This window comes from Hemicordylus capensis, chromosome 1 (assembly GCF_027244095.1).
Source record: "Hemicordylus capensis ecotype Gifberg chromosome 1, rHemCap1.1.pri, whole genome shotgun sequence".
Classification (NCBI taxonomy): Eukaryota; Metazoa; Chordata; class Lepidosauria; order Squamata; family Cordylidae; genus Hemicordylus; species Hemicordylus capensis.
Genome location: NC_069657.1, coordinates 237,943,132 through 237,967,653, shown reverse-complemented (window position 1 = coordinate 237,967,653; position 24,522 = coordinate 237,943,132). Strand labels below are relative to the sequence as shown.

Here is a 24,522-nt window from a genome sequence, read left to right as displayed (position 1 = left end):
GTCCCTCTCAGACAGTTGATATAGGCCAGGGTTGTGGTATTGTCTAATTGTACTTCTATAATATTTCCCCCCATAGAAGTGGTAGGAAGGCTTTCATAGCTTTGAAAACAGCTAGTAGCCCCAGGAAATTGATATATAGTAGTGTTTGTTGAAGGATCCATCTGCCCTGAATCTGATGTGCTCCGCAGTGGGGGCGCCAGCCTAACAGAGAGGCGTATGTCATTAACCAGACAGGGAGTTATCATCTGAAAAGGAATCCCCTCCAGCAGATTTCTGCTCATTGTCCACCAGGTAAGTGAGCGCAGAATTTGATCTGGGAGCACTAGAAGTAGGCCTTGATGAGCCACATTTGCGCGGAAGACCGACAGAAACCAAATTTGTAACTTGCGCATCTTTAACCAGGTATATCACACCACTGTGTTGCAGGATACCATAAGACTTAGGAGTCTTTGAATGAGTCGGGCTGGTTGAGATGGATGTTACTGGAAGTGTAGAACCAAGTCCCTGATGCACTGGAAGCGTTACTGAGGTAAGTATGCCTTCCTAGTTTTCACGTCTAGGACTTCTCCAATGTAGTTAACACCACCTGGTTCCAGTTTTGGTTTTTTCAAATTGGCTTTGATGCCCAAGTCTTCAGAGGAGAGACAGAACATATTTTGTCTGAGAATGTAACTCTTCTCTGTCTTTGGAAGTCAGGAGCCAGTCGTTCAGAGATGGATAGACTGATATGCCCTGGGTCCGCAGGTAAGCTACCACCACAGCCATACATTTTGTAAATATCCTGGGGGGTGGGGTGGCAAACCCGAAGGATAAGGCTGTATATTAGTCCCCTGCTAACTTGGCAAAGAGGCATCTTTTAACGTGGTGTTTCTCTTTATTTAGCAGGGGGAGAGTAACTGGCCCTATTCACTCCCAGCACAGTACCTCCAGTGACTGTTGCTGGTGTCTATCTGATGTTGCTTTTTAGATTGTGAGCCCTTTGGGGACAAGGATCCATCTTATTTGTTTATTATTTCCCTGTGTAAACAGCTCTGAGCCATTTTTGGAAGGGTGGTATAGAAATCGAATAAATAAATAAATAATAATAATAATATTGGTACTGTTGATTTCCTACTGCAAACCTCAGATATTTTCTGTGTCATTCCCTGAAGCCAATGTGGAAATGCGCGTCTTTGAGATCTGGCATAACAAGCCAGTTCTCTCAGTATAGAAGAGGTAGTATCTCTTATAACATTATCATGCAGAATTTTCTCAAATGGACAAATTTGTTCAGGTGGAGTAGATCCATAATAGGTCATATGCCACCATCCCTCTTTGGAATCAGGAAGTAACGGGAGTAAAACCCCTCCTGTCTGTGCACTCACTGTACTGGGGCAATAGCCCCTTTGGCTTCTTCACGTCTTCCGCTTGGGAGGGTTGAGTGAACTTCATCCCTGTAAATCTCGGGGTTGTTCTGAACTCTATAGTACAGCCTGAAGATATGATCTTCAGGACCCAGCAGTCTGATGTTATGTGGTACCATGTGGGGGCATGGCGTGCCAGCTTGATGTTGAATGCTGGCAGGAGAACAGAGTTCGTGAGACTGGTGATGTCCTTCATGTTCCAAGATGTTGTGGCCCCGGTGGTGGGATGAGGAGGAGTGTAGTTGTGACAGTGGGTGGATCTGAACCTAAGAGATGTTTCTGAGACCCAGTTTGCTTTGTGCGTTGGGGCTGATTTGACTTCCCTCTCCCATGAAAAGAGAGCTTGTGGTAAGTGTAGTACTGCTTCCAAAAGTCACAGCGCTCTTTGCTTTCTGTATGTGGAGTTTTGTTTTGAATAAGGATGGTATTTGGTATTCTGTTTATATTACAGATAAAATAATAAAAATATTTTTGTTAAAGGATGGTATTTGGAGCTGTAGGAAGAGGTAGATGTGAAAGTTTTGGTGGTGAATTTTAATTTTTTTTAAGTTTTCTCCATTGTGGAGTCAGTGTCCTCACTGAAAAATCCCTCACCATCGAATGGTAAGCCTTCAGTTCTCTTTCATATCTCCCTGTAGGTTGGTAAAGCGAAGTCAGGTGTGCCTTTGCAGGGAGTTTGCAGCTGCCAAGGAGCATGATTCAGACTTGGCCAGGTGTATGGCAGTGTTCATTTGAACATCAGTTGAATAAATCTTGGCAGAGCTCATCTGAACCTCAACTGAACTCGATATAAACTTTCCAGACATGGGGGTTGAGGTGTGTATTACCTCCCACGCGCATTGTGCAGCCCGTGAAAAGACTGGGAGAACAGGCAGAGCCATAGGCTGAGTTGATTCAGACCTAGACATAAAATTATAGACAGGGTCATCAATAGTGGCTAATTCGATATTTTTATGTTATAGATGAAGAAAACTCAGAAATAACTGTCAAGGAACGACAGCCTGAGGACTGAACGCAACAGCAGTTGGCAAAGAACTGAAGAACAGGTGTCCGGCCTGCCCTTAAATAGCATGCTGAAAAGCAGGGTTATTTAAACTTTAAACCTCCACTTCTGCTATGCAGGAAGGTTTAAAGTTGAAATAGCCACTCTTCCCACACAGGCTGCTCCATCTACTCTTCTTGCAAGAGCAACCCCCCCGATATTAGAGCATTACCATCAATATAGTGGGCCTCCTGGATTTCATTTCTTGAGCTTTCCTAGCAATGGCTTTTCCCAGTTAACAACAGGCCTCAAGTACTAGTAACACATAATCAAGTAAATTAAATGCAACTATATTGCCTCTGTCTCCTGTAAAACTGAACATCCAAATCTATCCATTCAGGAAGATTCCTTTTAAACAAATGGAAATTGCTTTCCTTTCCTTAGACAAAGTCTTAGATGAGACTTTTAAAAACCTTTTTAGCTGTGTGTGATGCTCCAGTCAAAGGATGACAACAAAGGATGTTTGTTGTTGTTGTTACTACTACTGTTCTTCTCATTGTGATAATTTAAATAAAAGGAAATCTGACCAATAACGTTCTGTTTAAATTGGTATATGCTTGTGATGGTATATGATGATATATATTTCCATCTCCTTTCTGGATTGCAAGATGAAGGTAGCGGTAATACTAAAACAAATACAATAATTTGATAAGCAAGATGTTGAATTGTTTGTTTTAGGCCTTTGACTCCTAATAGTCTCATATATGGAATATACACTAAGTCCAATGAATGATAATGTTATTGTTTCTAGATTAAGGGTCCTATCCTATGTTTAAGGCCTTGTGTAACTGACACAAATATTACACACACACACACACACACACACACACACCCTTACTTTCCTTTCAATCCCAAAGCAGTCAATGGCCTTAGTATCTCAGAAAGAAGCTGGTAGTTGTGAGGCAATATTTTGGGGAGAGCATCTAAATCCCCATAGCTTTTGGTCCCCCCAAACCCTCCTCTATTGGTCCTGACCAGTGACTAGGATGACAACATCCCTGCCCTCACTTCTATAGTCCACTCATTGTCAATACAGGTTTTACTCACATGTTACATTCTGTAATTCAAAATATACTGGCAGATATTCAGAGTAGTCTATTAGTGCAATGAGAGAAGTTGCACATATTTAAGAAGTTGGTGAAATGGCATGAAATTACAGGGCTCCATAATGTTGTGCAAATGCTAATGGAATACCTTCAATCATACAAAGATATGCAAGGTGGTATACAAGGTATCAACATCTTCAAGAATTAGACTGGAACAGACATTTTCTTCTTTGTGCAACATCATTGTGCTACATCCTTGCAGTAGTACAACAGCAATTCATTAGTGCAACATTTGTCCGCATGTAGGCCACTATCTGCAGCATTTCTTCAGGCATGTAATGTATTCAACAACCTCTGACGATGCAGGAAGTGGAGGAGAAAGCATAAGAAAGCTGATCAGCACTAGGTAAAGGTAAAATGTGCCTTCGGGTCAGTGTCGACTCCTGGCGACCACATAGTCCTGTGGTTGTCTTTGGTAGGAGGGGTTTACCATTGCCATCTCCTGCGCAGTATGAGATGCCTTTCACCACCTTCCTATATCACTGCTGCCCGATATAGGTGTTTCCCATAGTCTGGGAAACTACCCTCTGGATTATTGGGTGCTGCAAGGTTCCATTTTGTCCTCCAAATGTTTTTAACATCTACATGAACCTGCTAGATGAAGTCATGAGAAGGTCTAGTTCTGGGTGTCATCTGCTACTCATTTAGGAGCTTACAAAATAAAACCAGGAAAACATGGAGCATGCATAACCTATTCTTTTTTATATATGTACACATCCCCACCCCAAAATGACATACATTGTGACTGAAATTTTAATGAAGCAGAGAAACACATTTCTACCTGTTGGTTCAAGCTTAGCATACTGCTTGTTTTATACAGTTTTCTCCTCTGGAAACTCTGAAGTGGTCTGGTACGAGCAGATGTGCTAATCGCAACCGATGATGTTCTCAGCCTTGTCTTGTCTTTCCTTCTTCTCTTCAGGTGTTGTTGGTCAACCAACCAACTACTGGAAGTTGAAACGCCTTCACTGTTCTCTGAATCTCTGAAACGCACCAAACAACAGTTAGAGGAAAGACAGTTGAGGAAAGTCAGGAATGTTCAATAGATAAGCTCCATACTATATATTTCCCAGGATTCCACAAAATCACTTGCCATGCTCATTTTAGCAATGGAGTGTAGAATGAACACCACCATCAATGAGCCAATACCAATCAGATCTGATTCAGCCTTATGTTCCACTTGTGCAAGGCTGCTGCTCTAGTTACTTGAGCTAAGTTTGGAGCTTGCATTGCAGACTGGTAGTATGCCAGTACAAGCATATCTGCATTTGCACAACAGGTATGCAACCTTTGGGATACCTCATATGTTTTAAAAGGGAACTTTCGTGCAACAGTACAACTTTGAAAATCCTTCTGATTTAGCACAGCTAAAGATGATCTTGTGAAAGTGCCACTGTTTGCTTGGATCTTTAACACAAACTGTAAAGATGCAGACAGCTGGCCATGTCACTCTAAAGGAGCTTTTGTGGGAGTGAAGAGTGGGACCAATTATCTTATCTTTGCTAATCAGAGATAGCAAGAATTTCAGGCTAAGAACGAGAGAGACTGAAACAGAGAAGGCATGCCCTGTGACTTATAGCCTATGTACGCGTACTCAGAAGTAAACCCGACAAACTTCAATAAGGCATCTACTCCCATATAAGTGTGCACAGAACTTCAATCTCAGAATATCATAAGTAGTCAATATTTGTAATCAGGAACAGTTGGAAGTAAGGAAGGTCAGACATTGCCAAAGTGTCTGGGTAAAAATAAAAAGGAGAGGGGGTGGGGAAAGGCAATACCATTGTGGGAGTTTACTACAGACTACCTGGCCAAACTGAAAACATGGATAATGTTTTCCTAAATCAGATTTTGAAGTTTTCAAAGAGTTGAGCCATAGTTGTGATGCGGGGTGGGGAGAACCTCAAGCATTCTGGCATCTACTGAAAGTCCAACTCTTAAGAATGGAATATCTAATAAATTCTTGCTGTACTGACAACTTAATCTTTTGGAAGGTGGAACAAAGGTGGCCAACTATCCTAGACTGATCCTTACTAACAGGGAAGAACTAGTTGATGAAGTGCAAGTGGCAGGAAGCCTGGGAGAAGTGACCGTGACATCTTGGAATTCAGGATATCAAGCGAAGGAGGAATTGTAAGAGCTGTCCAATTGTGAAATAGCCTCTCTCATGCAGTGGGGTGGGCTCTTCTTCACAGAAGGAAAGGTTGGATGGTCATCTATCAGGAATGCTGCAACAGTTTCCGGCACTGAGCAAGGGGCTGGACTAGAAGACCTTCATGGCCTCTTCTAACTCTAACATTAACACAGGAACACAGGAAGCTGCCATGTACTGAGTCAGACCATGGATCCATCTAGCTCAGAATTATCTACACATACTGGCAGTGGCTTCTCCAAGGTTGCAGGCAGGAATCTCTCTCAGCCCTATCTTGGAAATGCCAGGGAGGGAACTTGGAAACTTCTACTTTTCCCAGAGCGGCTCTGTCCCTTAAGGGGAATATCTTACAGTGCTCACACATATAGTCTCCCATTCAAATGCAAACCAGGGTGGAGCCTGCTTAGCAAAAGGGACAATTCATGCTATTTCATGACTAAGAACATTTGGGGGGGTGTTTGGAAGGCTGTGTGCATTTCTTACGAGTTGGGGGACAAATATATTTTTTGTTAGTAAGCCAAAATGATATTTGTGGACTCTTGTATATTGTAATTTCACTAACAGTCCTTTAATGCTGTAAAAGTCTACAGAATGAGAGGAATGATTTCAGTAATTCTGATATGCACACAGCTCCCTTTCACGTTCCACTCCATCCACATCAGGATCAGAAGACCAGTAGCTGTACATAGATCTTTTCATGAACTCTAGTGCTTGCTAGTCTGTCTATATTTCCTTGTTTGGTATGTCCTCCCTACTCCTTTAGTCAATCTGGTAGCAAATGAGAGTGGTTTCAAGGTTTGTCATTGAAAAATCTCATATGCTACCAGAGAATCTACACTCAGAACACCTCACAAACAAAACCCAGTACCCCATGGGTTAGCAACCCATGGGGATGGTTGGCACCCGCTGTGCACTACACCACCACTCGCTCTGGGCCACCCCAGCACCCCCCAAGTGCAGTTATGGGGCTGCTGAAACCTCAAGTCTTCCCTATGGAGAAAAACCTTAAAGACACGTAAACGTCAAAAATCACTTAAAATCAGCCCTTTGCCCAATTCCTTTGAAATAATTATGGTAGCTTCCTTGCCCCACTTGGGCACTACCACCCAACAAACCCCAAGGCAATCGGACATTCTTCCAATTATTGGTGAATTTTTAAAGTATTTTTGAATTCCTCATAGGGAATAATGAGGATTATTCCTACCCCACTTTTTGGCCCCTATATGCTCCACAATAGGGGATAATGGGCTGGTTCGAGAAAAATATTTTAAAATATTTCAAAAATTCATTAAAAAATCATAGGAGTGTCAGATTGTTTCGGGTTTGGGGTGGTAGTTGGCACCCAAGGGTGCTCCACAATAGGGAATAATGGGCTGGTTCGAATCCCATTAAACCCTATGGGGGGAAATCAAAAATTCATTAAAAAAATTGTACGAGTGTCTGGTCGCTTTGGGGGTTGGGTGGCAGGCACCCATGGGCACCCATGGTTGGGTGGCAGGCACCCACCCCACCCACTTTGGGAGGTTTGAACTGGTTCAAAACGGTTCAAATTCAAACCAAATGGGCGGGTTGAGCAAAACCAAAACCGAACCTCCCACTCCCGGTTCAAACTTGGTTCGAATTTTAACCAGACCAGGCAAACCGGTTTTGTGCACATCTCTATTACATCCCTAGAAGTCCTAGAAAAGAGGGGAGGTATTGGAGATAGTTGTGGAGATATTCTAGCAGCCGGGCAGGCCGAGCGGGTATTGTGAGTGAACATGGATCACCAGAAAGATCACCTGTTACAGGGAAGCAACCTGTTTATCTTTAAGGTGATCCATGTTCTCTCACAACCTGGGTGATTAACAACCTCACCAGGATAGAAGTGGGAGATAGGATACTAGTTATAGGGGTTTTTTTTGAGAACTGCCTGACCAAAGTTGGTCTCCTCCATCAAATGGATGTCCACAGCATAGTGTTTAACAAAAGGCTGGTCTGAAGACCACGTGGACACTTCGCAAATGTACTTCATACTGATGCCAGACATGTGAATTGCCGACGTGGCCATGGCTCTGGTAGAGTGTGATCTTCGAAGGGGGCTTGACTCCTTGTTGGCTGTAGCACAGGCAGTGCTTAGATACTGTCTAATGAAGTCCACAGACCTAACCAGAGAAAACAAACTTTTCTTTAAAATCCTCAGGGACATCCTTTAAATCCTGATTCAGAGCATCCTAAACTGTGAAATGAAATTTGGCCATGCATGCCATATAATTCAAAATTTTCAAGGCCAAACAAGATGAGGAGTAAGATCTCCAGCCCATAGCATCAAGTATTCTGCCCTCTTTATCTACAAAGGCAGAATGTACCCTTCCTGATTTGCTACTAATAGCACAGTCCACCACCAGGGAATTAGGTGGAGGGTGTTTCTAGAGCTGTGAAACAAACTGTAGTCAAAACCGAAAAATCACCCAGGAGATAATGCCTGAGGGAAATCCAAAGAGTAGTCAGAAAAACCAATCAGAGTCAAGCTGAAAAACAAATGCTGAGAAAGTTGAGGAGCAAGGAACGCAGAGTGAATCCTTCCTGATGCAAGTAGCACGGCGGTCGAGAAGTAACTGAGGAGAAAGGTGCTCTCCCACCAAAAACAATGGCCACACCACTCAGCAGAGCTGAAGAGTGCCTCTAGGAGCTTTGAATTTTCCCACAAGGATAGGAACATAGGAAACTGCCATATCCTGAGTCAGACCATTGGTCTATCTAGCTCAGTATTGTCTTCACAGACTGGCAGCGGCTTCTCCAAGGTTGCAGGCAGGAATCTCTCTCAGCCTTATCTTGGAGATGCTGCCAGGGAGGGAACTTGAAACCTTTTGCTCTTCCCAAAGCGGCTTCATCCCCTGAGGGGAATATCTTGCAGCGCTCACACATCAAGTCTCCCATTCATATGCAACCAGGGCAGACCCTGCTTAGCTATGGGGACAAGTCATGCTTGCTACCACAAGACCAGCTCTCCTCCTCCTCCTCATTGCATAGGCACAGGACCCAGGTTGTGAGGGAATATGGAGCACCTCAAAGATTAATATGTTTCTTGTGTTGCTGTATGTAACTTCATGTACAGGTTTCCTGTACAAAGGAGATTACTACATTCTGGATTAAGGTCAATTTATATTTCATTCTTCAAAAAATGCAGAACGTATCCTGTAATACTCCATATAGAGTCACCTACCTTAAAGATATGCCATTGACCAACTCTTTCTGTTTAGAGGACTTTGAAGAGAGAGGAGATGATGTAGGAGACAGATTTAGGGGAGCAATCAGACTGCTGATAATTTCACTCAGTTGGGCACTCTGAAAGACAAAGAAAATAAAAAGAAAGTCATCATATTTTTTAGTAGTCTGATTCAAGTTTGTCCCCATTATGAAAAAAGCTACACACACAAAACATCATACAATTTCATAGTTGGAATCTCACATTCCTAACTGAAATATATTTTTAAAACTCCTTTCAGAAATCACTCAAGACCAGAATCATTGCATATGAAAATAGTCTCCAGAGAGAAGCAATGCCTGCATACTTGAATATATTCAACTGACCGAGTAGCAGTTTCTCCATTATTTCTTGAGAAAAATATGTTTTACAGGGATGTTGTTGGGGCTGTCTGAAATAATTGCCTTTAAAAAGAATATGTTACCAGTACATGCATAAGAAGAACAAAGCCTCTCACTAAAAAGTGGAAGTTCCCCATAAACCTCCTTTTCTATTGTTTAGCTATTAAACTGATCATCTACCAAATGCTGAATCGAGTTAAGATAGTACATTATGCAAACATAGCAATAGATTCTCCTCTTTTTTTGTTCCCTCATCATATAATATTTTAATATATCTTTACTAAAAAGCTGAGATTTCAAGTATTTTATAAAGAAGCAGTAACTGCCATAGTTAGCTAGCTGGATGTTGTTTCTGGGGAAGATGTTGCAAAGAACCCAATACTTTCATTTGTAAAACAAAAGATGACAATTTAATTTAATTTATTTATTTATTTATTTATTTATTATTTATTTATTTATTTAAAAGTTCTTGTATACTGCCTTCTCCAAAGACTCTAGGCGGTGAACAACAATGCCAATAATTTAAAAAATTAAAATTAAAAATTAAAGGGCAAAAGCCTGGCAAAAAAATTAGGTCTTAAGAAGGGCCTTAAAAACCACTAAAGAGGGGGCTGAACGAATCTGGAGGGAAGGGATTATATGAAATGAAGGAAAACAATGTTAATGAAAGTGTGTGTGTGTGTGTGTGTGTGTGTGTGTGTGTGTGTGTGTGTGTATATATATAGGTAATTTGTAAATCAATGTATAGGTTTATTCAAGATTTAAACATAAGCAAGACAAATGCCACAGAATAACCTATAAGCACAAGAAACAGTGCTAGAAAGCCTCTAAAGCACTACAGGAACCAGCTTAAAACACACTGATTCATACAGTGACTCCAAAATCAATCCCCTTTCCAGTCACTCTAGATTACTGATACAAGGGGAAGACAAGAAGGTCAGTGAGGGAGAGAAGAGCCTAGGGCCCTGAAGCTAATGGGCAAATTTTATTTTCTACACAACACAAGAAGTTCAGGGTGCCATACAAGTGAGTCAGCACATTTTATTATCACAGTAAGCAGGCAAGGCATATTGAAATGATAAGCAGTGACTGGTCTAAGGAGAGCTTCACAAGCAGGGATTCAAATTCAGGTGTTTGTGCAACATTCATCTGCTTCTAGACAAATGTTGCAGTAGTGTAAATGTGAGAAAATATGCATCTCTAGGTCGTTTACAGTGCATCTATATTGCAGCTACTAGCAGAAGACATTCCCTGGGACGTACACAAGATTGTATAACTTCTTCCACTAGTACAAAAACTAGTCTGGAACATTATTAGGCTATGTCTTTATGGTAATATAATAGCATTATGCTAGTGCAACACTAGTCTGGATGTAGGCCATTGGTTCTGGAAATGATATGGGTAAAGGTGGTAAAGTTTACTGCTTTCAAAAGGTATAAAATTATTACAGGCTCCCCCCTCCCACAACTTATGTAGATCCTGGTTGCAGAAAAGAATTTTTTTCATGAATATTAAACTGTTGCCTATATTACATTCATTTTGGACACGATATCCAATTTTATTTAATGTTCATCTTTTAGTTGAATACCTGTTTTTCTATGTTACGGAGAAGCAGAGTTGGACTGCTCGGTGACATTTCAAAATCAGGTTCCAGCCAAACATCCTGCCTCTCAAAGGGAGCTTGAGAGTGCCCTGTGGTGTTTAATAAAGCCTCCTGGTCTGTCAATTGTGTTTGCTTTTTCAAGACATCCTTTGGAACTGGAAATTCTTCTAAGATCACCATTCCCTAGACAACAGCAAATGAAAACAGTCAGCCAACAACACATTAACTGTCCTAAATCATTGTATAGTGACTGTAATCACTGGAGCATCCTGCTTACATTCCCTGAAACACTTTGCTTAGTAATTTAGGGCTTTGGTTGTAAGCCTTATGCAGACAATAGGTTAAAAAAACATGACTTAACCGTAAAGTTGTGACATTCATTTTTGAAAGAAACTAACACTATAGTGGCTGTCTACGATAGCATCCAAATTCAGTTTACAATTGTATACCATGGTTAAGGCTGCAATAATTTGAATTGCCTCAAATCATTCAAGAGAGGCAAGTTACAAAATAAATAAAAATGATCCTCCTCCCCACCCCTATCATCGCTTGAATAGAGATATTAAATTAAAAACAAACAAACCTGGAATCATGGGAGAATATGTTTCTCAGTTTTTGCTCATAGATGTTAGGAGATTTGGGGGTGGGGGGAATGCAATACTTTGCTATCAAACCTAAAACTGACTTTAAGAACATGATGAAGTCATTCTCATGACCAGCTCTACCCAGGTAGGGCTGAGCCAGCCCAGGTAAAGCTGGTCATGAGAAGCACTGGGATTTCTCAAAATCCCAGCATTCCTCACCAGGTAGTCCAAGTTTTGTACTGGGCTAAAAGTAAAGCAGGAAGATGCACGTGCCCTCCTACCCCACTCCAGGGTCGTGTGGATGATCGGGCTGCCAGCAGCCATCTTAAACATAGAAGGGCTGGTGGCGGGAAGCGACCCAGCCTATGGGATTTCTACAATGCATTGTGCGAGGAGCCTCTTTCTCACCATGCCTTTATCTCACCACAGTGACAATCATCTGGGAGTATGGTGTGGCAAGTAGAGTAACAGTCACTGTTCCCTCTAAGGCATGCGCACACTCACAAGTTTCCTGATGTCCGCTCAGTTAATTTTAGGTCCCACTCAGGTCGAATTAGAAAGGCCCGACTCTCAACGCATGTGCACACACACTGCCTTGATACTGCTGCCCAGAACAAAACTCATTCCGCATAGAGATGAAAAAAATTAGAGGGACCACTGGTGACAGCCTTACTTCAAAGTAATTTGACTGAATAATAAAGGTATAGAAGTGTATGCCAGTTGGGAAAACAGGAAAAAATACAAGCTGAAAATAAGAAACCATCAACAATGTAGTAAACAAAATGGAATTTATATTATCTGGATTTGGAAACTGTAGACTGAAATTATTCAATTACAAGTGTTTTCAAGCCCGTTTAAATAACGGGCACTAGTAGGGGAGAGTTCCTCCGCTCGCCTTCCTTTCCAGCCCACCCGGCGGGCTCCCTCCTCCTTCTTTCCCTCCCTCCCTGCCCTTCTTCCTGAGTCTGGGCGCTGCTGCTGCCGCCGCCTGAGAGGAGCCGATGGGGAAGGGAGGAGGGAGCGCGCGCTGCCCAGCGGGTGGCGGTTGAGGAGGGCAAGGCGGGACGACGGAGGCAGGCAGAGAGGGCTGGGCCGAGTCCCGGTTCTGCGGCCCGCGGCTGGCCTCCGCAGCCGCTGCTTGTCTCTCAGTCGCGGGCTGCTCGGCCCGCGGCAGCCCCTGGCGAGCCGCCCGCCGCTGCCTCTGCCTCCAAGTGGCTGACGGAGCCGCTTCTGTCCTCCCCGCGGCCGGGCAGTCGCCGCCATCTCTGCCTTCACGCGGCTGCCCGAGCCACTTCTGTCCTCTCTGCGGCCGGGCAGAGTCAGGAACATGGCCGCCTGGTACCTGTCTCCATGCCTGCGTCAGCCGTACTGGGCATGCACTCTGCGCATGCCCAGAACGGCCGTCGCAGGCACAGACACACGCCTTGGTGTCCACGGACGGACACCAAGGCTTTTATTAGAGAGGATTTTAGAGTTCTGCTTTAATAGTATTTCACTCCTTTTGAAAGAAAAGGAAAAATATACAACTTCTGTGTTTTCTCTGTTTTTCACAACTGACTATTCTACCCCAGGTGGAGTGGATTCCACCCTGCTAAGTTTTTCTGATTGTACTAAAATTGCAAATATTGTTGTTATGCTGTGTTACAGCCAAATGGTATGGAAATATTAAAGGAGGCAAGAAAGAACCATATTCACCCTTTCTGTTGAAATTTTGCCTGTAATTTTTGCTAACACCATGCAGGAAAAGACTGGAGTATGAAACCCATATGAATATTACTCTTTTCTCTATGCAGCCCTTACATAATCAATAAATGGCTAGAATAGGTTTCAAAACAACAACTTTATAGCATTCCGGTTCCTACTTCAAATCACTATCATTTCACCAACCTTCCAAATAAAAATTATACCAAATTCCACTGGGTTTCCAAGCCTTTATTGGACACTGCCAATATAGTGCCAATGGTACTATAGTAACAGAAAGAACATCCATCTGTAAATTACTTATCTGAAGAACTCTCTTTTCTTACTCACTGACAATACGGCCATAAATATTTATATACTGCTTTTCAGCAAAGTTCTCAAAGCACAAATACCTTGGTGGCACGGATCTGCCTGTGAAGATCAGTGAGTTGCTGGATCTTGTATTCTAGCTCTGAGATCTGAGCTTGAAGCCATGTCCAGCGGCACCCAACTTTAGCTCTGTCTACCAGCCATTTCCAGTCAGATCTATTTTTACTGGGAAGAACATGGAACATTGGTCGGTTAGCCAGCAACACAAGATAATCACAGTTTTACAAATACATCTTAAATATCGTACACCAGAACTTATACCACAATAACTATTAGTTTTTAAAGCGGTACAAGTCTCATATACATAAGTATGATTGACGTACAAGAATAACAGTCATCCCTCTGGTATTTAAATTTCCTAGCTGTTTTGTACTGCAAAAGCATCTCAATTGCAGCCAAAAGTATCTCGTTATTTTAATATAGTATTCTAGTAACTTGCTGATGTTACAGCAGGGTCGTCAACATCCAATCTGTTAATCTGTACAGCAGGGATATCAACATCCAAGACACTCTAGAAGATATTTCCTACTTGCAGGAACTTCTAGTACGGGAAGATGACATAAGATCAGCACTCCGGTCATTACCAAGTCGGAAAGCTACAGGAATTGATGGAATAACTACAGAAATATGACAGGAAACATAAGAAGAATTGATCAACGCTCTAACCAAATTATGCCAGCAACTTTGGAGAACACAGTGGCCAACAGATTGGAAGAGGTCTATCTACATACCTATACCAAAGAAAGGAGACTTAACGGATTGCACAAACCATCACATAATATACTTAATTTCACACACTAGCAAAATAATGCTCAGGATCATCCAATGCAGATTAGAGCCCTATGTGGAAAGGGAAATGCAGGATGTTCAAGCTGGTTTCAGAAAAGGCCAAGGAACAAGAGACATTATTGCTGATGCACGCTGGATAATTGAGAAACCCAAAAGAATACCCAAAAGAAGTCAATATGTGCTTTATTGACTACAGAAAAGCCTTCGATTGCGTCAACCATGTCAAGTCGTGGAATGTCCTTAGGAAAATGGGCATCCCAGAATATCTCATTATTCTCATGAGAAACCTATACACAAGACAGGAAGCAACAGTTCAGACAGAATATGGCGAAACAGACTGATTCCAGATCGGCAAAGGAGTACGATCAGGCTGTATACTTTCTCCTTCTTTATTCAATTTATATGCTGAACATATACTGAGAGAAGCTGGATTGGAAGAAGATGAGTGTGGTTTTAATGTTGGAGGAAGAAACATCAATAACCTGTGCTACGCTGACGACATCACTCTGATAGCAGAGAATGTGGACGATCTGCAAACACCAGTAATGAAAGTCAAGGAGCACAGTGAAAAAATGGGACTATGACTAAATGTAAAGAAGATCAAACTAATGACAATGGGCAACCAGCCTCAGAATTGATAATGAAGACATTGAAGTGGTGGATAGCTTCTGCCTTTTAGGATCGATCATCAACAGTAAAGGATCTAGCAGACAATTAATATGCTGCAGAAGACTTTTGAGAATACCATGGACAGCCAGGGGCGGACACAAATCAATCCAGAATTTTCACTCAAGGCACAAATGATCAGGCTCAAACTACCATACTTTGGGCACATTACACAAAGACCCAGCTCCCTTGAGAAGTCCATAATACTGGGGATAGTTGAAGGAAAGAGAAGAAGAAGACAACCAGCAGCAAGGTGGATGGACTAGATTACGACCACAATACATTTTATGTATTTATTATTTATCTGTGTAAACCGCCCTGAGCCATTTTTGGGAGGGCAGTATAGAAATTGAATTAATAATAATGAATGCACTACTGAAACAAGGCCAAGTTGAAGAAAGATCATCCTGGAGAGGATCTATCTATGTGGTCACTAAGAGTCAACAACGACTTGATGGCACTTAATCAATCAACTTGTTAATCAGGGTTGTCCCTAGGGGGGCATGGGGCTAGGGGCAAATTAACATGTGTGGGGTCCCCTTAACATTACAATCTAATATGCATAATATGTAACACATAGACACAAACATACACAATTTAACACAGTTGCATTCCAAACTTGAATTCCAACATTGAATTCTCCTGCAATAAAAATCTAATTTGAAGGAAGACACTTGGATTCCCAATACTTAATTCAAAGTCGGCTGGCGACAACCCCCCCGCCCTCCCCCAGAACTGAAGGACAGGGACCACATGGATCAGTGTTTAGTCACTTTACACACATTTCTTTCGTTTTTTCAGCTTTTAGCTGAGTGAATTTTAGGGGGATATTACAAGCAGGTGGATGATGAGCTGTGGTAGCTAAAGCTAGATCAAGGTTGGAGTGGGCCTAGGGACAAAAAGTGAAGGTGGGCCTCCTTGTACCATGTCTTTTCCCACCCACCCCCACCCCATATCTGTTGCAGAAAAACGAAAAGGACATGATGAAGACAAGATTCTTAGAATGCCCTTTCTTTCCCTTCTATGCATATATTATACCCCCTTCATATGTGCATACACTTTCACACACATGTGCATGCATATTCCCCTAGCTCAGAAACATTTTTAACATATATGCCTACTACTGTGACCTGATATATGCATACAACCTTAGCAATGTTCCTATCCCTATCAGTGCACACTCTCTCTTTTTCTCTCTCACAGACATATACACACAAACCATTTATTCCCAAGCATGCAGTCTTGGGAGTTATAATTTAAAGCTACCACACCACAGAAAGGGGTTCTGAAACTTATCAAAGTTGCTCCAAGGACTCTGGATACCACATGAGGAGAAATTAGAAAGGACTTGAATTTTGAGGGCTGGCAAAATATGTACACCAAGGACAATAATATGAGCCACGGCCAGAGGTAGCCCTATGCTTCCAGACATAAAAAATGAGAAGCACTGAAAACTGTCTGGGTATACAGTCCAAAGTGATTACAGTATATGTCAAGCAGAAAGAAAAATCACGAGTTTGCTATCTATTTAGGATTATATATCCACCAGTCTGATTTAACCCAGGTCAACAGATTACCCCAATTTCTTAGGATTTACAGATAAGCATTTCAAGGCCAACACAGCTTTTAAAGGGACTTTCCTGTGATCTGATATGCAAAGCCTTATTTTGAAGGAAGTGTATAAAAAAAGATGTACTTTTGGTGATGGAGGAGGGGAAAATGTTTAATGTTCATTTTAGTAATTTGTGAAGCTACTTTCACGTATCTTATAACAGACACAGCAGGCAAGTTTTTTTATATACTGATAAAGAAAAATAAAACAGTCAGTGAATTATAAGGAGAAACACTGGCATAGAGAATCATATTTTCATGTATTTTGCTGTGTAAGCCATTTTGAGAACTTTGTTGCTAAACAAAGCAGTATATAAATATTTTAATAATATAAGGCAAAGACATAAGGGAAACACCCACACCCACAAACCAGATTAAGGCTATATGCAGTTTAATGTCTTCAAAAACAAGCATATAATTAACCAAAAGGCAGGAACAAACAAAAATAGAAACAGATCAATTCTGTTAGAGCATTTTTCCTCCCTCATTATTTTTAAAGCTTTTAATACTTTTTGTAATGACTAATTTCCTCACAAGAAAGTATATTATTAGGGTGGGGGAGTATTCTTACACGTTTGTATTAAAATAGCTGGCTTACACTTGGCACCTGAAAATGTGTTGTTGTTTTTTAATTTAAAACCCTCTCTCACACACTCACACAAAGAAGACGGGGCTGTGTGTTGTGGGGACGGGGGGGATCTCTCTCTCTCTCATTCACTATACAATAGTTCCAAAATGGGGTGGGAGGTAGGTGGGGAAGAAACAAACAGTCTTCAAATGAGCACTAGTTTATACGGGGGCGGGGGGGAGAGAAACACAGTGACTTAAAACTGACACACATACAAATCTCTCACACACATACACACAAACTAGATAAGTTAAGTTTTTTTTGCAGTTGACTTACTTTGGGAGGGGGAACTCAGCTTTTCCTTTTGGTGGGTTTGCTCTGCATATGCATTCAAATGCCAAGTAGGGTAGGAGCACAGGGACGGAGAAAACTCCAGGAGAGCCAATGACTGAGCAGCTGCAGCTGGTGCCAGGAGAAGGCAGGGCAGGCACAGAAAGCATTGCAACGCAAGATGAATAATGATTAACCTTTCCTCTCCCTGTTTTTAACGGCATGGCTGGGGTCGGGGGGGGGGGGAGCCACTGGGAGGCATGCACACACCCCATCCCTTGCAGCAGGATCTTTGCAGCAGTAGCTTTGAGCTGGGAGGAAGGGAAGCAGCTTCCACATGGGGGTCACCACAGGGAGCCACTCAGGTCCTGCACCCAGGCCCCAGAAAGGAATCTCTGGAAGTTGTACCTGGGCTTGGGGGCAGCATGTGAGACTGCCAAGAAAGTAGAGAGGCAGGCTGCTCGCTTGGCCACTGGTGTGTGCCACCATTCCGGGAGTCGGGACGGGCACAAGGCTGCCGAGCAAAAGAAGAGATGGGCTGCTTGTGTGCCGCCACGGGGCCTGGTCCAGACACGAGGCCTGGTTCGATCGCCCTGCCCTATAGACGGGCCTGTTAGTACCTCAGCAACCGTCTACATTTTCTCCCAAGTTACATCTTCAACACGTTAATCTACCTGTAGTATTTTTTGTCTTCTAAAAACTAACCATTAGATTAATTAATAATGGACTATTACTTAGTGAATTATGTAACACTTTAAGTACTCTTATCAAGCCCTGCTAATCTACAATGTCTAGCACAACTGCATCCCTCACTAGCAATTCTATCATGAAATCCAACCAGTATTACTGAACACCACTGCAAATACCTTACTGAGCTAGATAGACCAATGGTCTGACTCAGTATATGGCAGTCTCCTATGTTTCCTATGGCTATCTGATGTAAGAGATAAAATTCCAATTATAAAAATAGACAGATGGTAGAAAAAGACAGCGATAGTAAAACAATATGCACATAATTTAAATAAAATTAAATAGATATTTATTTATGTGTATTAAATATATTTAATTTATTTAAAATAAAATCATTTCTTTAATATTTTAAATAAAATTTAAATATTAAAAAAGAAATGTTTACATATCAAAAAAGAAATGAGCCAGTAATATTTACATTGCATCTATAATATGAAAATGGTATCAGCGTAGGTATCCTCTCTAATAAAATGCTTTGTGTCCGTCCGTGGACGGACACCAAGCGTGCGTTCGTGCCTTGCCTGTTCTGGGCATGCGCAGAGCGCATGCCCAGAACAGAGCAAGGCAGGCGCGACAGGCAGGACCCGGCGGCCATCTTGGGCGGCCAGAAACGGCCGCCCCGAAGAAGCCGGGACTGCGGAGGAGGGGGACACTGGCCGAGACGCGGCCAAGGCGCGGCGGAGTCATGGCCGCAGCCTGGCCGCGCCGCCGAAGCCGGGCGGGGGGAGGAGGCGGCGGCGGGGGAAACCGGCCGAGGTGGCAGCGTAGCCACCGCCAAGGCCTGCCGCCGCCGCCGCAGCTGGGCGGCTGGGAGTCCTTGGGGCCCTTGCCCGGCCGGGGAGACCGCCCGGGAATGTGAGGCAGGGGCAGCCCGGACCAGAGCGGCAGCGGCGCCCCCAGAGTCTGCCCGGCCGCCGCCCGCTCTCCCGCCCTCCCAGCTGCCCAAATTCTCCTTCCCCACTCCCCCCCCCAAATGATTAAGGGCCAAAATGGCCCAGGAGAATGCTTCCGCGGCAGCCGCCACGGCCGCCAACCACCCTCCCAGCTGCCCGAGACCTCCTTACCCGAAGCAGCCCGCAACAGTCGGGCGAACTAAAAGCAGTTTTTGCGAAGAAGAGAGGAGCTCCCGAACAGAGCTCCTCTCTGTGCTAAGCCTCTTCCTGAACTGGTGCTTTGGGCGCAAAGGACACCTAATGCGTCCTTTGCGTCTATAGCAGCAGTTTGGGCATTGGCTTATCACAGAGAGGAGCTCTGTTCGGGAGCTCCTCTCTTCTTCGCAAAAACTGCTTTTAGTTCGCCCGACTGTCACGGGCTGCTTCGGGTAAGGAGGTCTCGGGCAGCTGGGAGGGCGGGGGGGGGGGGGCAAAGGCCAGAGGGAGTGGGGCAGCGGGGGGAAACTCTCCCCTACTAGTGCCCGTTATTACAACGGGCCTGAAAACACTAGTCCTTAAATGAAAAGCACACATAATGGACAGGTGTCTGGTGAAGAGAGAACCATTATTCAACATAACTCAATGACACTTTCAAAATATCTAGGCTTCATATAAACAGGTTGCTTACCTGTAACTCTTGACCTGGAAGTGATCCATTGTAGTCATAAGCTATGGGTTCTGCGCCTGCGCAGGGACCCCGTGGGCTGACTAATCACCCATGGTTACAACAGATCACTTCCAGATCAAGAGTTACAGGTAAGCAACCTGTTTATCTGGATCGTGATCTGTTGTAACCATAAGCAATGGGTGATTAGCCAGCTTTCCTCTTAGAGGTGGGTGCAGTAGACCCAAAGCTCATGGCAACACCCTCTTTAGAAGATTTCTTCTGAAGTTTGCTCCCCAAGCCATTCGTAAGTCTACTGTATAATACTTAATGGATTTATTTATTTTATTTTATTAATGTATTTTTATACCGCCCAAAACTTACGTCTCTGGGCAGTTTACAACAACCACTGCCGAGAAGACCATGTAGCCGCCATGCAGATATCTGCCATCTTGATGCCCGAAAGATGGGCTGCTGAAGCTGCATACGCTCTGGTTGAATGTGCACGCACCGGTTTTGGCGGTGGCACGCCCTGCCGTTGATATACCAAGAAAATGGAGGCGGTCGTAGACTGGCTGAAGCAAAGTCATCTACGGCTTAATCCAGATAAGACTGAAGTTCTGTGGCTGGGCCCTAAGAGGTCAGGGGGGAATTTCCAATTATCGACCCTTGATAGTGCTTGTTTGATACCTCAGCCTACAGTGAAGAGTCTGGGTGTGATTCTTGATGCCTCTTTGAATATGGAGACTCAGATCATGGAGGTCGCTCGAAAGGCCTTTTTTCAGTTATGCCAAATACGGCGGTTAGCCCCTTATCTGTTTCCTCCGGATTTGGCCACTGTGATCCATGCAATGGTTACTTCTAGGTTAGATTATTGCAACTCACTTTATGTGGGGTTGCCATTGCGCCTAACTCAGAGATTGCAACTGGTGCAGAATGCAGTGGCCAAGGTCCTTACTAAGGCGCCTTGGCAAGCACATGTGACACCTTGGCTCGTTCAACTGCACTGGCTGCCGGTTGAGTCCCGGGTTAGGTTTAAGATATTAACTTTAGCATTTAAAGCCCTACACGATATGGGCCCTCCATACCTCCAGGACCGCCTTGTTCAATATATCCCTCGCCGGGTCCTGAGATCGGCCACAAGTAATACCTTGGTGATCCCGGGCCCTAGGGATGTTAAACTGCAATCAATGAGAGCCAGGAACTTCTCAGTGGTGGCCCCAACTCTATGGAATGGTCTTCCAGATAATATCAGAGCTCTCCATGATTTGTTGGCTTTCCGTAAGGCGTGCAAGACGGAAATGTTCCGTCGGGTGTTCGGTCGCTGAGATAGCTGGTCGTAGAGTGATCTGGTAATCCATGGTTATGTTATGTAATGAGTACTGTATGGGGTTGTGGTTATGATGTTATGTATGATGTATTTTATAGAACTGTGTTGCTTTGTATGTTATTGCTTGTAAGCCGCCCTGAGTCCTATGGGAGTAGGGCGACATATAAATCTAACTAAATAATAAATAAAATCAACTCCACTAGCCAATGCGCTAGACATTAGCGGGATATAGGGCAGCCCTTGCACTTACCCTTGTAACCCACAAACAGTTTTTTCGTTTTCCTGAATCCGTAAGTCCTCTGCAGGTAATAGAAAAGAACCCTATGTACGTCCAAAGAATGTAGCAATGCTTCCAAGGGTGTCTGGGGTTTTTGGAAAAAGGTAGGTAAGATTATTTCTTGGTTTAAATGAAATTCTGGTATAATTTTGGGCGAAATCGAGGGTCAAGCCTCATGGCCACCTTATGTGGATAGAACCGAGTAAAAGGCTTTTCCATGCGAAGAGCCATCAATTCACTTACTAGTCTTGCTGATGTGATTGCCACCAGAAAAGCAGGCTTCAGGGTGAGCAGACAGATTGGTACTATCGCCAACGGCTCAAAAGGATGCTCTGTCAAAGTCGCCAGTACTAAAGACAGACTCCACTGTTCAATTGGCTTCCTAACAGGTGGATACAAATTGTTGAGGCCCTTCATAAAGCGCTTGCAATCAGGATGGGAGAAAACCGTATTACCGTATTACCAACCGTATTACCAACCCCTGTACTTTGAGGGGAAAAGCTGCTAAATGTACTTTGATTGAAACATTAGCTAGGCCCTTTAACTTCAGCACAGTCAAGTACAGCAGCACTTGCTGTACCGTGGCACGTAAAGGCCGATACCCCTTGCCACTTATATAGGTTGTGAAACACTTCCACTTTCTGGTGTAATTTTGCCTCGTTGAAAAAAGTCTGTTTAATAGAATGCCCTTCAAAACCCAATCCTCCACGCTGTCATTCAGAGAGTCAGGATATAGGGATGCAGAACTTCTCCCTGATTTCTTTGAAGCAGATCTGGTGCAAGCGGGGAATCTGTGGAAGCCACCTCTTGACAGTTGCAGGAGTGGGGCAAACCACAGTTGGCATGGCCACCATGGTGTCAGAAGAATGCAGGATGCCTTGTCCCTCAAAATTTGTGCTAGTACCGACCTATTATTGGTAATGGAGGAAAGAGATATAGGAGACCCGCACTCCAAGTATACTGGAATGCATCCCCCAGAGATCCATGTCCTATGCCTGCACGAGAGCAGTAGTTGACACACTTTTTGTTGACATTAATCACAAACAAGTCTACCAATGTGACACCCCAGATGTCAAAAACTTTCCTTAGGTAACAATTTATCTCCCATTCGTGTCTTTGGTTATGATAGGAGACTCAACTGAGGCTGTCTGCCAGTTGATTGTCTACACTTCTTATGTGTATCGCCACTGGATAGACGGCATGTGCAACACACCATGTCCAAATTTTTAGGGCTAGAGTACACAGTGACATGGAGACCGTGCCCCCTTGTTTGTTGAGGCAGGCAACTGCTGACGTATTGTCCAGCTTCACTTGCACCACCGTCCCCCCAGCATGGGTTCAAAGGTTCTTAGTGCCAGGAAAACTGCCATCAGCTCTAAGTAATTGATATGTTTTTGTGCCTGTACCTCTGTCTAATTCCCCTGTAGTCAATGGTTCCTGCAATGGGCACTCCTTAGATGGTGCATCTGTTGTCACCCATTGCATTGGGGTCAATGGCACGAATGGGACCCCTTGGGTTAGATTGAGTTCTGTCAACCACCAATGGAAGCTTTTTATTAGACGCTGTTTGTCATCACTGACCAGGTGCCAATCATCTAGTAAGAGATAAACTATTATTCCCTACATCCTGAGGTAGGCTGTCGCGACAGCCATCACCTTAGTGAATACCCTTGGTGCTGTCGAGAGGCTGAAAGGCCGGACTGTATACTAGTATATCAGATTTCCTACCGTGAACTTGAGATAACGGCGGTGATTTTCCTGAATGCCCACATGAAAATAGGTATCCTTCAGCTCTAATGTTGCCCCCCATGTCATCTGGGCCAGGAAGGGCAGAATTGCCTGCAAGGTTGTCATTCTGAATTTTCTGTCCAAGATATAGTAATTGAGGCCCCTTAGGGCCATAACTGCCCTGATATCACCATCTCTTCTTGGGATTTGGAAATAGCAGGAATAAAATCCTGATAGCCTGTTCACCCACTGTACCGGTACAATTGCTTGTTTCTCCAGTAATACTTGCACTTTGTCCTGGAGAATCAACGTGGCTCTGGTAAACTTCATGTCTGAGAATGGTGGTCAAGCTTTGAACTCTATTGCATAACCCGTCTGTATAATACGCAAGACCCATTGATCTGATGTTATATTGTGCCATGCTTGCGCATGGCTTACCAGTTTGATGATGTTTCTGGCAACTACAGAACCAATGTTTGGGGTCCTGGCAATACTGGCAATTTTGTGTGTTTCCAAGCCGAAGTTGTAGGTCTTGGCTAATGCTGCTTTGTGCTGTGGGTGAACAATCCCATCAAAAGGACTGCTTGGAATTGTCCTTGTTTTGGCAGGTGTTACTTCCTGTAGGCTTTTGGTTGAATCCCTTAGATTGTTGATATGGTCTGAATTGTTTCCTAAATTCCCTTTTTTCTTGATAGTGGTAGGGTTATGGCAAGAATAAGAACGACCCTTTGCTGCACTCCCAGGTGCGGATGTTGTCATAAAGGTACGTGCTATGAATTTTGATTTTTTTAAGGAGGTGTGAGCTGACCATTAGCGAGCTGACCAGGGGCCAATCGTCTAAGTAAGGCAGGACCTGCCACCCTTGTTCCTGCAGGAAAGCCACCACCGGGGCCAGGCATTTTGTAAAAATCCTCGGTGCCATTGTGAGGCCAAACGGCAAAGCTTTGAATTGATAGGGGATCCCCCTTATCTGGAAGCGCAGGAAGCGTCAATGCTGAGGGCGTATTGAGACATGATAGTATGTGTCTTTCAAGTCTAGGGAGACCATCCATATATCTTTTTCCAGGATGGTCAATATAGTTTGTATCGATAGCATGCAGGAATGTTTGTACACCAGGTGCCTGTTCAGGGCCATGAAGTCTAGTATAGGATGCCAACCTCCATTCGGTTTCGGCACGAGAAAGTACCTGGAATAGAAACTGGGACTCTCCAGATTGGTGTCCTTCTCTAGTGCATCCTTTGACTGGAGAGCAGAGACCCCCTGGTCCAATTCCGGAGTATACAGCGTAGTCACGACCCCGGACACAGGTGACGTCCCACTGAACTCGAGAGCATAGCCCAAATGTATGACCATAAGGATCCACTGGTCCGTGTTCACCTTGTCCCAGC

The 24,522-nt window shown here is 43.7% G+C and overlaps 1 protein-coding gene across 12 annotated transcripts in view; it reads right to left on the bottom strand.

Annotated features, from left to right (window-relative positions):
* KANSL1L (KAT8 regulatory NSL complex subunit 1 like) overlaps window positions 1–24,522 on the bottom strand; it is a 108,101-nt gene that overhangs the window by 49,125 nt on the left and 34,454 nt on the right. For all 12 annotated transcript variants that reach the window (XR_008313044.1, XR_008313046.1, XR_008313045.1 and 9 more), the window contains 4 exons: window positions 13,572–13,713; window positions 10,880–11,077; window positions 8,909–9,030; window positions 4,333–4,534 (listed from right to left, as the gene is read on the bottom strand). Coding sequence is in view for 9 of the 12 variants with exons in the window: in XM_053283413.1 (XP_053139388.1) it covers window positions 4,333–4,534; window positions 8,909–9,030; window positions 10,880–11,077; window positions 13,572–13,713 (664 nt within the window). In the remaining 3 variants the exon portion in view is untranslated. The remainder of the gene's footprint in view (window positions 1–4,332; window positions 4,535–8,908; window positions 9,031–10,879; window positions 11,078–13,571; window positions 13,714–24,522) is intronic.